We start from the raw sequence: 17,872 nt of genomic DNA, 5'->3' as shown, positions 1-17,872 counted from the left end.
CTTGATGAAAGTCTTGTAGGGCTGATCAAAATCCAGCAGCAGCAGATTTCCCAAAAGAGGCAGCGGCCTCGGTCCTGGAGGCTCATTGTTCTGAGTCTGAGCCGTGAAGACGAGGTAAACCAGCACCAGGACCACCAAAGACCCCAGAACAGGGAGACACTGGATCAAACCGGCCGCGTCCATCAGAGGTCTGACCGAGGAAAATACAGAAGACTGAGACAAAATGATGCAAGAATCAGAAGTTCAGCAGCAGCGTGACTGTTGGAGGACATTAAGTCGCTACTTATCACACTGGGTCAGGCTGTCCAGTCGTACTATCTCTGTCATAGCCTTGACTGTGGGGCTCAGACTCTTGTGTATCAGTCTGACGCTCTGAGAGGGGATTTATCCCTTTTCTGTGGAAGCACAGACAGACTTGAATGGTAGGACTAGCACAATGTCACGAGGGCGTTTCCGAAACCACTCCCTCCTCCCTTCCCCTACACCCTTCCACTCAGGCCTCAGTGATGGCACCTTCTGAGGTTCACTCAACAGAGAAATTCGAGCTGTGACTTTCAGACTTTCTCCCTCGAACCCACCGTCCTCACAGCCCATAATGTGGCAAAAATCACAAGTTCAACTGATCATACTTTTAAATAAATAAAAGGTTCTCTTATGAGTTTACAAAGTAATTCAGATTCAAACATGTCAAACTCACAATAAAATCATATTAAGTCTCACTGTCACTTTCTTTTTCATTAATAATGAGTCTATATGACGATAAAGCGTTAAAATGAAAAACTCCTAAGTAAACGCGGAACTGTAGTAGTTTGGTGCGTTGCTCGTGGGACTGCTCTCAGTGTAACACACACCTGTTTAGTGTGGTGTCGATGCAGACTCGCTGAGAAGGAGCTTTCCTCCCACTCCCCCTCACTGAGGGGTCCATTTCAGACAGAACTCCGCTCCGCGGGCACGAGCAGACTGAGTGTTAGGGTGAGGGACGAGGGAGCGGTTTCAGAAAGGCCCCGAGTCTCCGGGTCCGGCACCGATGGTAAATAAACTTCTCCCATAAGACATCCAGACTGCTGCCTGTCTTTCATCTATCCTCTCGAACACCATTGTTATTTCTCTAACAGGGACTGACCGCAGAGTTCTTCCATCTGACTGTTTATCCAGACAGCCCTGACCTCAGATATATGGTTATTATTAACTCGGTTAACTTGAACTTGGCTGCATCTGGTTTAAGCCAAGAACAGAGTGTTCTGTCCTCATTTATGTTCCATCTTCCATCGCTCAATTAATATTTAGTGAAAGGTACACTGCCAAACATTTTGGACTTTACTGTTGCCCTCAGTTAACCTCTTAGCTCCCGCCTGAACCGAGAGGACCTTTTTCCTCACGTCAGATTTTTTTTCCATCATTTTTTTGTTGGGTATTCAACTCATTTTTGTAACTTTTTTGTCACATTTTTGTCATTTTTTTATCACATTGTTGTCATTTTTTCATCAATTTTTTTTATGTAATTTTTTTTTTCTCACATTTTTGTAATTTTTTGTCATATTTTTGTATTTTTATCACATTTTTGTCACATTTGTGTCACATTTTTGTAATTTTTTCATACATTTTTCGTCACTTTTTTGTCAAAGTTTTCTCACTTTTTTGTCACATTTCCATCACTGTTTTCGTCTCAGTTTTGTTGCTATTTTCACAGCTTTTTTCCAGAAGCTTTTAGACTGGGGTAAAGCCAAACTGGAGAAAATGCTCTCGGTTCAGGCGGGAGTTAAGAGGTTAACCATTGATTTTGGCCTGTGTGTCTCCCCTTAATGTTCTTGATTTTGAAGCTTGTTTTTTGACAGATGTGATGAGTGGAGAAGGATGAAATAATAAAAAGTAATTTGCAGTTGAAAGTGTGTTTGCTGAGTTTTTCATTCACAGGTTAAACTCTTAACTCCCGCCTGAACCGAGAGGATCTTTTTTTCCTCACGTTATCAGATCATTTTTTTGTGGGTTCAACTCATTTTTGTACCTTTTTTGTCATTTTTTTCCTCACATTTGTCTTTTTTTTAAATTATTTTTTTGTCAAACTTTTGTAATTTTTTTGTCAAATTTTAATCAAATTTTTGTCATTTTTTGGTCAAATTTTAAATCACATTGTCATTTTTTTGGTCATATTTTGTCACATTTTTGTCATTTTTTGTCACATTTTTTGTCACATTTTTTGTATTTTTTTTGTCATATTTCGTCACTTTTTTGTCAATGTTTTCTCACTTTTTTGTCACATTTCCATCATTGTTTTCGTCTCAGTTTTGTTGCTATTTTCACAGCTTTTGGACTGGGGTAAAGCCAAACTGGAGAAAATGTGCTCGGTTCAGGTGGGAGGTAAGGGGTTAAAAACATGCTCCTTATGTTCAGCTCAACACAGAAAATGCTCTTACTGCAGAGGAAATCAAAGAATGGATGTGAACGAGGAACTAATCGGTTTCAATCAAAATACAGATGCATGAATATAAAGAGAAGAAGCAGTGTGACAATGACTGCAGAGTTCTTACAACACAATGTTTCACAGATCCTCATTATTGTAAAGATTAGGTCTTATATCTTTTATCCAGGGGAAGGTTTATATGTTGAGGCTCTTAACATGGACCAAAGTTTTAACCCTTTAACTCCCACCTGAACCGAGCACATTTTCTCCAGTTTGGCTTTACCCCAGTCCAAAAGCTTCTGGAAAAAAAGGTGTGAAAATAGCAACAGAACTGAGACGAAAACAATGACGAAGATGTGACAAAAAAGTGAGAAAACTTTGACAAAAAATGTACAAAAAATTGACAAAAAAATTATGAAAAAGTGGCAAAAATGTGACAAAAAAATGGACAAAAAAAGACAGAAAGTGACAAAAAAGTGACAAAAAATGGACAAAAAAATGATGAAAAGATCATGAAAAAGTGGCAAAAATGTGTCAATTTTTGTCAAATTTTTAATCACATAAATATTTGACAAAAAATTGACAAATGTGACAAAAATGAGTTGAATAATCCCCCCCAAAAAATGGAAAAAAAATCTGATGACGTGAGGAAAAAGATCCATTTAGATGAGTTTTGTAGATCTTAGCTTTCAAATGAGGCGTTACACTGGCCTACAGGATTTGGGTAAAGCTGAACTGGAGAAAATGCTCTCAGTTCAGGCGGGAGTTAAGAGGTTAACCATTGATTTTGGCCTGTGTGTCTCCCATTAATGTTCTTGATTTTGAAGCTTGTTTTTTGACAGATGTGATGAGTGGAGAAGGATGAAATAATAAAAAGTTATTTGCAGTTGAAAGTGTGTTTGCTGAGTTTTTCATTCACAAGTTAAACTCTTAACTCCCGCCTGAACCGAGAGGATCTTTTTTCCTCACGTCGTCAGATTTTTTTCCATCATTTTTTTGTGGGTTCAACTCATTTTTGTAACTTTTTTTTTTTTTTTGTCTTTTATTTATTTTATTTTTTCAATTTTTTTTTTTTTTTTGTCAAATTTTAATCACATTTTTGTCTTTTTTTTAGTCATTTGTCATTTTTTGGTCAAATTTTTGTATCAAATTTTTGTCATTTTTTGGTCACATTTTTTGTCATTTTTTCGCCCATTTTTCGTCAATTTCTTGTGACATTTTTGTGCCATTTTTGCCACTAGTTTTCGTCTCAGTTTTGTTGCTTTTTCACAGCTTTTTTTCCAGAAGCTTTTGGACTGGGGTAAAGCCAAGCTGAAGAAAATGTGCTCGGTTCAGGCGGGAGTTAAGGGGTTAAGCAGGTTTTGCAGACAGATGGTATAATGTAATGTTTTCAGAGGGCATTGCTGAATTGATTGCTGTCCTAATCATTTGTTTGGCCGTTTGTAGCCATTAACAATGTGAGAATTGTGCTTGTGAAGCTTTGTTGTTATTGCTCTACTTTTTCATGTCCATATTAAAGTGCAATGCTGAAACATGGATATAGGCTAGAATGTCGGGAAGTGCTGTGTGCGCCCTGAAAATGGAAGGTGGGCTTAATCTGGATGAGCTCTACAAGAAAAACGGCGCTCTGAAGAATGTTCTCATTGTGAATGTAGCATATGATGAAAAAAAAAAACATAATAAAACAAAAACACGGACAAACCACGAGTGTCACATAAAGGCCTGCACAAAAACTGAGGCCCCGTCCAAACGAAGTCAAGCTGACGACCAAACGCAAAGGTATTTTATCAGTCCAGTGTATCGTCCATACGAGCCGGCGTTTTGGGGGTCTGTAAACGAACATTTTCCAAACTAGGTCCCAGAGTGGAAAGATCTCAAAACGCCGTTTACGTGGCGCCTTCGTTACGCCGTCTACGCAACTTTTACTAAAACGATGACATCACAGCTCCAGAGTCTGTGATCCATAATCGACTGACCTTATGAGTTTTCCTCATGGATCTGTGATGGTTTGACTCCTCCCCTCTTTGCTCCACTGCCGTCCACAAGCCACAGGTGACGAGTAGAAGAACGCGAGTCAGTCTGTGTTTCTGGACTGACAGTAAAAGTCACTGACAGGTTTTTACGTCAGAAGAATAAACTCTCCTCCTCGTCTCCGCTGTAGATCCTAAATCCTTGAATCAGTTTCATTTTCACTGTTTACATTCCACAAAAGTTTACTGCACATGCGCCTTCATCTGTGTTAGCGTCACAGCGCCTCACACAGGCCTGGAAGATGAATCGCACCGTTTTCACAGACCTGAGTCGACCCATGTGGACTGAGCTGCTTCAGGCTCACAAAGAAAGTTTCTGAAAACATAAGCGTTTTTGTCTTCGTGTGGATATAGCCTTAAATAACTGAAAACTAGCGTCTCTGAACACGAAGAGACACAGGGCGTCCTGGTCGGCGAGGTGGACTCCTTTTATAGGTGTGGCTGGAACAGATGGCTTTAACGAGCTCCCTCCCAGGTGTAGAGCTGCCCCCCCAACCAACCAACAGCCAGGACTCCCAATGCAGTCCACCAATGGCAGCCCAGGACCACAGCAGCAAGTTCACATGGTGGGAAGAACACAGGTTTAGGCCAAACAAACACAGAAAAAGGAGGGAGCCTGGAGGCCTGGGGCCGTAACAAGGCACATTTCAAGCCAAATATTTACAGTAGTTAAAGACCCCGAGATACTTGAACTCCTCCACTTGAGGAAAGGACGAGATCGCGAATACAAGCGGCCGAAATGAGTTTCCTTCGCAGGGTGGCTGGGCGTACATATTTTCATTAGCGTATAATCTAATGTTTTATTGTAGCATGTGTTTGCTATTTTACCAGTGCCATTATTTGATTGCAGTTTGATGAATTTTTTTTCAGCCATTTGTTTCTTTCTTTTCTTTTTTAAGAATTATGTTGGCTAATGTTCCTATTTTTCACGGTGTGACCTAGGCGGGGGGTAACGAACCGCTTTACCTTTTATAATGGAGGCCGCGGCTCCAAAAGATTGAGAACCACTGTCCTAGTGGGACAAAGCCTCGTGGAAGGCCCAGGACATGCTGGAGGGACTATGTCTCCGAGCTGGCCTGGTGTGGCCTCGGGGTCAGAACATCTGGAGGAGGTGTGTGTGGATCGGGAAGTCTGGGCGTCTCTGCTGAGACGCTGCCCCTGCGACCCGGCCCCGGATAAAGGGGAAGTACATAGACAGATAGAGTTAAAGACAATTTTAACACCAGTGCTGATACAGAGGGATATGAGGTATTGGACCAGTTCTACTGAGCTGGTTTACCCTGACAGGATCAATACCCACTCTATATTAATGACTTCAACCAATTCGGATTAAAAATGCTTAAAATGAATACTCAAACTCTCCAACTATATGCTTTTACTTATAGTAACTTTATTATTTTCACTAGCAGGTCATTTCATCCTTTAACTCACTTACATTGTCAGTAAAATGAGAGCCAGAGAATACATTAGTGGGATTCAGTTTCACTGTGATGGAATTCAAAAAGTCTTAAAGTTCACTTGCCCAATACTGGAGCTACCCTGGCTTATAAACAAAAAAACATACATTTAAATTGACATCTCCTTCAGCAACAATTTTAGGCAAAAGACAGATTAATATGGATGATGTGTTTCTGTCGCATTTCTCAAGAATCTACGATATAATAAAAGGCAATTGTGTGACATTGTGTGACAGTAACACACTTAGACAAACATGCATGACTCTGACCAAACCAGACGAGGTCTTATGAAAGTGAGATGGCGCACAGTTGATGTGGGGACGGGCAGTGCGCTAATCCAACACTCGGAGTCAGGTCCAGTTCCTCCTCAGTAACACCAGGGGGCGGCGTGAAGCGGAAACGCTGCATCAGAGTCACAAAAATGATGAACAGCTCCATCCGGGCCAGGCCTTCACCCGGACAAATCCTACGACCTGCAAACACAGAACAGAGTCACTGCAGTGTTAGTGAAGGGATATTTAGTTTACAACTAACAAACCTGCGGAGAAAGGCATGAAGGCGTCTCTCTTGACGAACTTCCCGTCTTTGTCGAGGAAGTGAGCGGGATAGAAACAGTCAGGCTTTTCCCATTCGTTTTCATCGTAGAGGACGGAGGCCAGAACTGGGTACACTGCGGTTCCCTGTAGAGATGTAGGCACAATGTTTTTACTGTTCTTCCTTGAGCATTATGGGCTCTCACAGGCCAAACTAAAAACTGTATTAACCCCATGTGAGCTAAACAATGTTCGTGTCCCGAGAGAAATCTGTAGACTACAGCTGGTCCCACTGTGGCGCGGGTCCCACTCGCTCGGTCATAATTACGAACAAAACAAAGTCACATCCCGTCCGCGGCGTCTGGTTGGAGGAAAAAGGCTGTTGTACATAAGACCGCCATAGGTCATGTGGTTGGCTGTGGCTGTGTGGGTGCTGTCCTGTGTCTGGATGGAGGTGTGGCCTCTCTGCCTGGCCTCCTCCGAGCGCCCCGTGCCGGCGCCCCGTGTCGCGGCCCTTGTCGCCGCCCCGTGTCGCCGCCCCGTGTCGCCGCCCCGTGTCGCCGCCCCGTGTCGCCGCCCCTTGTCGCCGCCCCTTGTCGCCGCCCCGTGTCGCCGCCCCGTGTCGCCGCCCCGTGTCGCCGCCCAGTGTCGCCGCCCCGTGTCGCCGCCCCGTGTCGCCGCCCCGTGTCGCCGCCCCGTGTCGCCGCCCCTTGTCGCCGCCCCGTGTCGCCGCCCCGTGTCGCCGCCCCGTGTCGCCGCCCCTTGACGCCGCCCCGTGTCGCCGCCCCGTGTCGCCGCCCCGTGTCGCCGCCCTGTGGCTGCAGCCGAGGAGCTGCTCACGATACAGACTTGGATGTTGTTTCCAAACCTGGTTAATCTTTGCATTGAGTCCGTTGTTTGGTCGTGGGTGTGGGGTCTGTCTCTGGGGAGGAGGATCGGGCGAGTGTGAATGTGTTTTGTGGGAGGATGAGGGTGTGATGGGATCTTTTCAAAGCAAAAAATTTGATTGACATGAACTAAGGTCACGTGACTGACAGACATTTGGACATTTATTTCTGAAACTGTCTCTCATTGAGTTGTGTCGGCCTTTGCTCCAACTGTAATTATGACATTACGATCTTGAACAGGGGTGTCCAAACTACGGCCCGCGGGCCAACTTCTTTTTTGCTTTTAATTGAATATATATGAAATTAATGAAAATCCATTCATAGAAAGCTATGATGAAGACTTTTTTTTAAGCATATTCAATTGAAGAGCACATAATTCAAAGCACATGAATTATTGTTACTGTAAATTATGTTCCAGACCTTTGCATGATAATTATATAACTACTTAGACCCCTGTTCTAAACTGAGAAGAGAACTGTGAGAACTGTTGGTCAGTGTTTTCTCTCTGCAGCCTCAGGCTGAGGTTAAGAGTCTGAATCTGAGCTGCAGGGGCGGAGCTGAGAGAAGAATCAAGGGCCTGCGCCCCCGAAAGAAAATTGATCCATTACATTACATAAAAAAAGCTGTTACCGGAAACACTGAGCATAGTTAACATGTCATTCAATTTGCTACATTTAATACAATAGATGTGAAGTTATATATCTGACCTCGACTGAGCGCGGCCCAGTTGTTTGTATAATTTTCTGTATGTGGCCCTCGGTGAAAAAAAGTTTGGACTTTGGTCTAGAATGTCATCAAAGCAAGGGATCAGCATCCGGATTGTCGGATCAGTGTAACATCGCACCTTCCTGATGAAATGTCCCTGGAAGACGACATCGCGGCTGGTTCTGTGCAGGAGGCTCAAAGGAAGGATATTTCCGAGCCTCTGTGTCTCGTGGATGACGGCGTCGGTGAAAGGAAGGTTTTTTCTGTCTTCGACCTGAACCTGACGAGCTCCGATCACTCTGGAGATCTCCTCACGAACCTGATCTGAGAAACAAGAATATGAAGCAGAGGGTCTACGAGCAGCTACACATTGACTGGACGAGTCGCACAAATACAATAAAACAAACCTTCTAAAGCAGTGAAATGCAAACCTGTGAGGGAAGTCCCCTCCAAATCAAACCGCTCTCAAGTGACCCGCGCTGTTCTGCTCCTTTAGCCTTTTATTTTATTCAGACAGTGGAGCATTCGATCTAAGATGTACCTTGTATGTTTGGATACTTGGCCATGAAGAGCAGACTCCATCTCAGAGTGCAGGCTGTGGTCTCGGTTCCTCCTGCAAACAGGTTGGCCACCATCGTGGTCAGGTTCTTTGAGTGGAACTGGGTGTCGTTCTTTCCGGCCTCCTGAAACAAGAGCATCATAAGGGTCCAAGTATCCATCCATCCATCCATCCATCTATCGCTGGGTCGTGGAGGCCTTATCCATGCACACCTCCTCCAGCTGTTCCGGAGGGATCCTAGGGCAGCACCAGCTCAGAGCCATGGTCCCTCCAGCTGCTCCTCTCAACATGAAGGAGCAATGACTCTACTTCAAGCTCCTCCTGGATGATTGAGCCCCTCACTCTAAAGCCACACATGTGCCCCCAGCAGGCTGAAGTCAGGGATTATGGAAGGACTTGAGCCTGCTGGGGGCACATGCGTGAATGTGATTTAAAAGTGTACCCAGCCACCCTGCAAAGGAACAACAGTCCAATACAGCGACCGCATCACTGTCGACGCTGCACCGATCCATCCGTCCCTCACTCGTGAACACAACCGAGATCAATGAACCCCTCCAGTTGAGGCAGGACCTGGGGAGGTAGAACTATGGCCTCAGATTTGGAGGTGCTGATCCTTATCCCTTCACACTCGGCCCCAGAGCACGCTTACGGTCCTGATTTGATGAAGTCACAACAGAACATCATCTTCAAGCAGCGAGATGAAATCCAGAGGTTCTCAAACCGGACACCCACAGGTCCCTGACTGCACCAAGAAATTCTGTCCATAAAAGTGATGAACAAAACCGGTGACAAAGGGCAGCCCTGGTGGAAAACAACACGCTCTGGGAACAGGTCTGACTTAATGCTAAGAGTCTGGGATCCTTTATCAGACCAATGTGATTTTTTTGAAACCTTAAAAACTTAGAAGTCCAACTGAACTTGTATGTTCTGAATGTAATTCTATCGTTTCTCTCTCACCTCCAGCTGCTGCTGTTTGATGAGGAAGGCGTCGACGACTCCGCGGCTCACGTCAGGCTCCAGCGTCTCCGTTAACCGATCGATCATCTTTAAATAATGATTTCTGTTGGCAAGAATTATATTTCTGTGCTCAGCTCGAGTTCCGGACATCCACTTCCCGAGACTCGGAAACATTTCGTACAACTGTGGGGAGAGAGAGAGGCCATGTTTTATTGTTGTTTAATCAGTGGAATGATTTGGATTCAAATCCTTTGCCTGATCCATCTGAATTCACTGCACAATATGAATTGACAAATTACAAATGACAATGGGCTTTTCAAATATATGTATTAAATAGTTTTTAGTGAGAGAGAAAATGTGTTTAATGTCAGCTTTGTATCAATAATGATTATAATAATACATTAAAATCAACTGATTAATTATGATAAATTTCAAAAGTGTTAAATGATACATTTTACTGAAAACATTTATTGATTGGCAGCACTCACTATTGCACACAATAGAGACCAAGAGTTTTAAATAAAGTGCAGTTCTAGCAACAGCCAAGATACTGCGTAGAACTGGAAGAAAAAAGAGAGACCCTCCATGGAGGATAAAGAGTAAAAATATATATTTGTTTCATTTAAAAATGTCCTGCCCCTCCACCTGAGCTTTCACCTGAGATGGTACATTTACTTCAGCAGAGGTTTTAAGGATCTGTACTTTACTTGAGTAGATTTTGTTGTTGATACAGTAACTTATTACGCCATGTCTTGTTGGAACTGCATTCCTTGAGTAATTAACAGAGTTCTCCTTGAAGTGATAGAATCAGCACATGATCAGTTGCTTACAAAATGAAGACATGGGCTGTGACTCAGATTTAGGTTTTAGTGGCTGGACTTGGTGACGTGGACTAAAAAAAAAACCTCAATCGACTCAACTGTGAACTCACGACTCGCAGTACCTGAACAGATCTGGTGCCTAAGAGTTCGGTTCCTCTGCAGACTCTGTAAAGGACCTGCTGAAACTCAGGGTCGTTGTAGTCGAATCTGCTCCCGTAAACCATGGAGCTGATGATGTTTGACACCGCCGCAGTCACAACCTCATTCGTATCAAAAGCTTTGTCTGCAACAACAAAAACAAGGCTGTGTGAGTGCACCATGTCGGAGCAAAATTTGTCCCGCCGGAACAATTACGTTGGGTGACCTACTTTTGCGCTACATCTGGTTAACTCTCTCCCATTCATGCTCAATGGTAAATATGGATGCAGAACACTTTTTGGCCACCGGCGTCAAATTGGGGGCGCTGTTTCACTTCTTTCGCAAAGTTAAGGAAACACTGTTCTATCTCATCCCTGCTGACCGCCAGAGGCGGTGCTGTAAGCACTGAATGTCTCCCTCGCGCATGCGCCGTTCGAGTAGTAATACCAAAAACGTCACGCCTGTGACCCCGGATGACCAACCAGGAGGCTATATAGCTCCACATCATCTGAGCCTCTGATCCTTTTTTCTTCTCGCGTGCGGTTCGGAATATGCCGTGCTCCGTGTTGCTTTGTATCTCAAAGCACTTTGCACGCTTTGGTTTGCTCATCGCTTGGAGCCCGGTGACTGTTTAGTCGGAGTTGCGGAATCTTTCGCCCTCCTCGGGCTGCGATGGCTTGTTTTCTCTCTTGAAAGGTAAGATTGTCGGTACTGGTTTACTCACCTGCTGGGTCGTCGGCGTATGCGCCCACCTTACCCTGGCTACGGTGCTGGACATGTTGTGGACACATTAGCTGCTTCATTTGAGCTGTGCTAATCCCGGTCCTGTCGTTTTTGCGGTCATTGCTATTGCTGCGCCGTGTGCGCTAGCTAGCATCGTGTTGTTTCCTCAGCTCCATGGCTGACTATCATTAGAGATGGTAATGGCATTTGAGTTTCACCTCTGCTGGTGTAGGGGCGTACGCTTCCTCTTCCCCCAGCGTACGGTGCAGGAGCTATCTTCTCTTTTGCAACTGAAGTTAGCCGGTTTTGAAAGCCTTCTCGGAGAGTGGATTCCAGTGTGTAAGTGTGGCATGACATGGCGTGTACGCTCGTGCCATGGAGGAGCGCACAGGAGTTCTGGTTAAACATAATGTCTTCAACATTTCTTCAGTGACCTCGATTCGTTTTGGAATAATACATGGGTCTATGTGTGTATGATGTTACGCTAACTATTCAATGCCAGTGGCCAGCGGTGTTTCGCGTCTCGTGGTTTATATTGTGGTTCTGTACCCAGCTTGACACTTGTGTAGCCCATTCAGTCTGCATTTTTTTTACTTGGCTAGGCGGTTGCGCGCCTTTTCCAACGATTGACAAATTATCTTGTTGTTGCTTTTGTCTTTGTTTATGGTCTGATTGCACACCCGTATTGGTGATGGCGGCGTGTTCGCCCCATCTCCTTGCTGGTGCTTTTGCACAGTTACCTTGTACTGTTACTGGCTGTTTGGTTATTTGCTCAGTAGACTACTACTACGAGTTGTAGTTTTTGCTGTTTTTGTGTCGGCTGCTAACGATGTTTGCATGTGTCCCTGTTGGTGAAGGCTGTGTTCGCGCTCCCTCTCCTGACTATGGCCTACATGAATTGCCACTGTGTTGTGTCCACTATATTTTGTGTCCATGCTGGTGAGGGCAGTGTTTTCACTCTCTCCCAGCTGTGGCCTCTATGCTTATCCACTGCATTTCTCCCAACTGTTTTGGCTTGTGCCCTTGCTAGTGAAAGCTGCGTTTGCGCCCCCTCTCCCAGCTGTGGCTTGTGCACGTGTACCCTGCGTTGCTTCCATCTGTTTTGGGTTTTGTCTGTGACTTCTATGCATTTTCGCTGCATTGCTTCTACCAGTCTTGGTTTGCGTGTATGTTGGTGAAGGTTGCGTTAGCGCTCCCTCTCCCAGCTGTGGCCTGCATTGAGGTGTCTACTGTGTTGGCTACTGTGCTGGCGTAAGCTTATGTTGGTGAAGGTTGCGTGAGTGCCTCCTCTCCCAGCTGTGGTTTATGTGCCTTTACACTGTAATCGTGCTGGTACTGCCTCCTCTCCCCCATGCTACTACCTATGTTGACATGTGCATCCTACTGCACTTGTAGGGTAGAGTAGCATGTGCCTATTTCGGTGATGGTTGCGTTTTTCGCTCCCTCTCCTGGCTGTGGTCTTGGTGCTTTTGCACTGCAATGCTTCCATATTCTTTGCCGGTGTTGGTGAAGGGTGCATTGATTGTCTCTCTTTCAATAATGGCCTTTTGACCTCTACAATACTGCCACCTGTGGTGGCATCTGCAGTGGTGTAGCAGGGGTAACAAGGGGCCCCAAGTCCATTCTGCAGAGATGCTGCTCTGTGGTTTTGTGAAACAAGGGCTTAGTCGGTTGTCAGTCTTTGGCCAGTCTGTTAAGGGCAGTGCCTCCTGGAGCAGAATCAGGCGTGTGGTTTTATTTGCCTGGCTGTTTCTCAGTGGAAGCGCTTGGCGCAGAGGACCAGCAGATACTGTACTGCTAGCTGCTAAACAGGCCATGGTTGGCAGCGAGTTCCATTGGCAGCTCCGCTTACTGCTGCTGCTCTTTGACTCATGTTTGGTTGCCACTTTGACTCGTGAGTTCGGTGGGCATTTTATGCATTGGACATCATTGCTGGCTGACAGTGACTTACTTCTGTGATACCTGAGGCGGATCAGGCCTGCAGTTCTCTGGTATGATTTTCACCCCGGGGGCAGCGGTTAGCTATCCTGCCTGGCCTTCGAGGCTCTGAGCCGGGCAGCTGTATGCTCCGGCAGAACCAGAAGCTGCGAAGCCTATTGTTACCCATATCCATCCATCCATCCATCCATTTTCTTCCACTTTATCCGGGGCCGGGTCGCGGGGGCAGCGTCTCAGCAGAGATGCCCAAACTTCCCGATCCACACACACCTCCTCCAGCTGTTCTGGGGGGACCCCGAGGCGACACCAGACCAGCTCAGAGACATAGTCCCACCAGCGTGTCCTGGGCCTTCCACAAGGCCTCTTTCCACTAGGACATGCCTGGAACACCTCCCGCGGGAGGCGACCAGGAGGCATCCGAAACAGATGCCCGAGCCACCTCAGCTGCTCCTTTCGACGTGAAGGAGCAGCGACTCTACTCCAAGCTCCTCCCGGGTAACTGAGCTCCTCACCTGATCTCGAAAGGGTGTCCGCAGCCACCCTGCGAAGGAAACTCATTTCGGCCGCTTGTATTCGCGATCTTGTCCTTTCGGTCATTACCCAAATCTCATGACCATAGGTGAGGGTGGTAACGTAGATCGATCGGTAAATTGAGAGCTTTGCCCCCCGACTCAGCTCCCTCTTCACCACGACAGACCGATACAGCGACCGCATCACTGCTGACGCAGCACCGATCCGTCTGTCGATCTCACGCTCCATCCGTCTCTCACTTGTGAACAAGATGTTACCCATAATGCACCGCAAAATTCAGTCGCTCCCCCGCCCATGGGATGCAATTTTGGGAGAGCAGAACGCCCGATTTCCCTTCGCATACTCGCCTCAGCTCACGCTCGTCCCACCCAACCCACTGTGGGTTCAACAGTCTACATTAACTTTTTCATTTATTTGTGTTTAGTTCAAAGACCAGCCTCTGATCTCCAACTCTCATACTGACCAACCTCGTGACCATTACTTTTTCCTCTCTGGACATTCCAACACCTCAGCAAAATGGCATGACCACGATATAGTGCACTATAGTGGAAGGTGTGGACAGATGACACAGCCATTGGCTCTTAGAGAAAAGGTTTTCCAATCCCGTCTGCAGCCCAGAGGAACCAACCTCTGAATGACTTGATGCGCTGAAGCAGGTGTCCACACTCCTCTATGATCTTGTCCTCACAGGCCTTCTTCCCCATCCCAAAGTCTCTCAGATTGGTCAAAGCGAAGCGCCGCATCTCCCTCCACGTCTCTCCGTTGGTGAACACCACTCCTGAGAAGATTAAGTCAATGGTCTTGAGCACAAACACAAAAGGCTTAAGGCTCTCAGTCATTCAGAAACAAAAACTGAGGCAGCAGCGTCCACTGATCCAAAGTAAATGCGAGCCTGAAGGAGGTTCTTGGGGGCTGTCCATCACCTGTGGAGGGATCGGGGCAGCTCAGAGAAAAAGATCAATGGATTCAAATGAGCACTTGTGAACATGATTACAAAAACATAAAATATTTTTGTTTGAAACTGGTCTCTCTTGCAAATGACTCTCAAGGGTCAAACCTGCATAAATAAAAGGACCAAATTAAATTATCACCAGTGACGATGGATCCTGAGTCTTTCCCCCGTTGTTCGTTGCTGGTTTTCATACCGTATTCGCGCTGGTCTTCTTTCACCGTTGTGGGGGGCGCTCTCTCTCCGAACTCGTCAGCGAAGTCCACCAACGCCTCCTTCACCGCCTGATACCCCACAAGAACCACTGCTTTGTCTGGCCCCATGTGGAAGGTGAACACAGAGCCGTACTTTTTAGAAAGCTAAAAGAAGAAGGTAAATGTTTTTCAATTTCTCATGCTGCTCACAAAGAAGAAAAGGCAAAGTGAAGATGGACTCGAGAGTTGTTTAACTTGTCAAGATCTAGAGTGAGATTTTGTGAGTAACATAATGGGCCGATGTCTTGTCGATAATTCTGTGCATGATTGTCCTTAAAGGAATGTTTCAGGATTTTTGACATAGCGCCTCATTTCCTAGTTATCCAGAGTGTTGCTGATTTCTGGAGATGTCTCTCTTTGTAATTCATGCAGTTCTTATATTTGAAGAGTTTCGTGGCGCTAGGCTAATGCAAGGCTAGCACATTTCTATGGTATCAGCTAGCCTGCATTAAAAACAGTCTGACCCGCTCCACAGAGCACCTGAGGCAAAAAAACATATAAATGTCTGTGTCCATAGAGTAATTTTAAGCAGCAGCTTCGTGGTTGTATAAGCTACGCAGCGGCGGAGTGATCTGCTAGAAAATAGTCCCTCAAAATGCGATCATTCATGTGATACAAGGTCAGTTATATTCCAAAAATGATTTTATGGACACAGACATTGGTTAGTCTGGTGTTATAAGTGATTTGCCTCAGGTGCTCTGTGGAGCGGGTCAGACTGTTTTTAATGCAGGCTAGCTGATACCATAGACATGCACTAGCCTTGCATTAGCCTAGCGCCACGAAACTCTTCAAATACAAGAACTGCATGAATTACAAAAAGAAAAATCTCCAAAAATCTGCAAGACTCTGGAAAACTATAGGAAATGAGGCCCTACGTCAAAAATCCTGAAATATCCCTTTAACTGTAAAATGTGTTGAACTGTGCCAGCAGGGGGCACTTTATTGGGGCATAAGACTGAGATATATTTATGTTTAGTAGATATTTTAGGATGGTGCTTGTTTGAAAGACAAAATGCGTATTCCAAAAAACAAAACACGGTAAGTCTTCTTCTCTCCGGTGTACTTACAAACTCACTGTAATGTTTCTCAGCTCCTCTAAAGCTCATCTTAAAGCTCTGACTGCTCTTTTTATACCACCTTCAGTTACTGGAGACATCGGCCTTTGATCGACCTCTACTTTAAACAGCCTATTGGCTTTGAATCCTGGTGTTTACCACATTTCTAAAGCGGTGTGCCTTAACTATGTTCTGGTGAAAACATGAATTAGCTTTAAAGGTCCCGTAAGATTTTGATTTGAAGCTAAACACCAACATTGAGGCAACATGTTTCTGTAAAATCCAAGACAGATTTCAGTCAAACTTGTTCCATTCTTACGTTGATGAAAGTCTTGTAGGGCTGATTAAAATCCAGCAGCAGCAGATTTCCCAAAAGAGGCAGCGGCCTCGGTCCTGGAGGCTCATTGTTCTGAGTCTGAGCCGTGAAGACGAGGTAAACCAGCACCAGGACCACCAAAGACCCCAGAACAGGGAGACACTGGATCAAACCGGCCGCGTCCATCGGAGGTCTGACCGAGGAAAATACAGAAGACTGAGACAAAATGATGCAAAAATCAGAAGTTCAGCAGCAGCGTGACTGACCGCAGAACCAGGGATGCAACGAGTCATCTTTTTCACCGATATATCGATACGTCATGTCTCTGATCCGCTACATCGATCGCCGCTTAAACTAATGCAGCTACTTGTAATAATTATTGCTGAATTTGTTGAAAATCCAATGTTCAAAGTATCGGAATATCACATTAAAAAAATCTACTGTATTGATCTAGTCCAGTGTTTCTCAAACTTTTTCAGTCCAAGGACCACTTTAACTTACAGGAAGGATAAGCTAAATCGATGTTTAATGCTCAACTGTTTCAAATCAAAAACAAATTATTCAAACACAAATGCAATGATATGATCAGAAATTCTTTTATGAATTTCATTTAATTTGAAAAAGTAAATGTTAAATGAGCTGCAGCTTAATATGGACAACAAAACGTTTGCAAAAAAGCTGCTGTAACAGCCTTAATGTCCTTCTAAAGAGCCAGTAGTTTCAAACTGAGGTGGTGGCTATAGGAAGTCTATGGTTGTAACCATGACAACAATAAAATGCTAAAAATAATGCTGGGAAAAATGTTTTTCCCTTTATGTCCAACATCACTGAAACTACTGGGATTTTACACATTAAACAAAAAGAATTTCAGTCAAACCAACCCGTGTAGAAAACCCAACTTCACAGTGTTAGGAAGGGCAGGAGCACTTTGAGGGCAGACTCTGCAGGCTTTGGATGTAGGTAACACAAACTCGTGCAGATGCACATGCCGTTGAAAATAGGAGACAATTGGCTCCAGAGATGATTCTCTGGATCACAAGCAACAAAATGCTGCTTATTTAATGAAAATCCGTTGCATATTGACGTGCAACACCTGCTGTAAAGACGATAGAATGAGTCGTGGCTGCAGACAGCGGGCGCACGTACGGCAGCAGGCCGTTCCACCATAGACTGTAAAAAACGTCTTCTGCTCACTCCTCCCCGTTTACCACAATGACCACGGTCGAGGGGGAAGTCATGGAGGATTTACAGACTCCTCCTCCCCAGCTCGGACGAAGCATGTTCCTAGAAAGGGCATAAGGGCGGGATCTTCACCGTAGACTCGGCCCTTGCTTGACGTGTTGCTCACGCTGCTCCAATGTTAACAGTCTGAGCCTCATTAAGTATGAGATTTCTAAAATTCTTCTTACAAAAACCAGCCTGGTTTCATAAATTGTGACTAGGGCTGTCCCGATCCGATCACGTGATCGGAAATCGGGCCCGATCAGGTGGTTACAGACTCGAATGGAATCGGACAACACCTCCCGATCAGGACTCGGATATTGCTGAGTGTCCATTATCGTTACTTTTGATCAGATTTCGAGCTACCGCGAACCACTTTCCGTCCCCTCCCCCTGGC

The 17,872-nt window shown here is 45.2% G+C and overlaps 1 protein-coding gene across 1 annotated transcript; it reads right to left on the bottom strand.

Moving 5' to 3' along the window:
* Positions 1 to 6,173: 6,173 nt before the first annotated feature.
* LOC306975083 (cytochrome P450 2K4-like) lies at positions 6,174 to 16,440 on the bottom strand (the record flags this gene model as incomplete). The annotated part of the gene is made up of 9 exons (XM_079572503.1): positions 6,174 to 6,361; positions 6,427 to 6,568; positions 8,153 to 8,337; positions 8,555 to 8,696; positions 9,530 to 9,712; positions 10,473 to 10,633; positions 14,309 to 14,458; positions 14,826 to 14,988; positions 16,258 to 16,440. 9 exons carry the CDS (start codon positions 16,438 to 16,440, stop codon positions 6,174 to 6,176), a joined length of 1,497 nt encoding a protein of 498 aa, XP_079428629.1.
* Between the last annotated feature and the right edge of the window lie 1,432 nt (positions 16,441 to 17,872).

This window comes from Gobius niger (assembly GCF_951799975.1).
Source record: "Gobius niger genome assembly, chromosome: 15".
Lineage (NCBI taxonomy): Eukaryota > Metazoa > Chordata > Actinopteri > Gobiiformes > Gobiidae > Gobius > Gobius niger.
The sequence above is the reverse complement of the archived record's forward strand: the minus strand, read 5'-3'. Positions and strand labels throughout refer to the sequence as shown.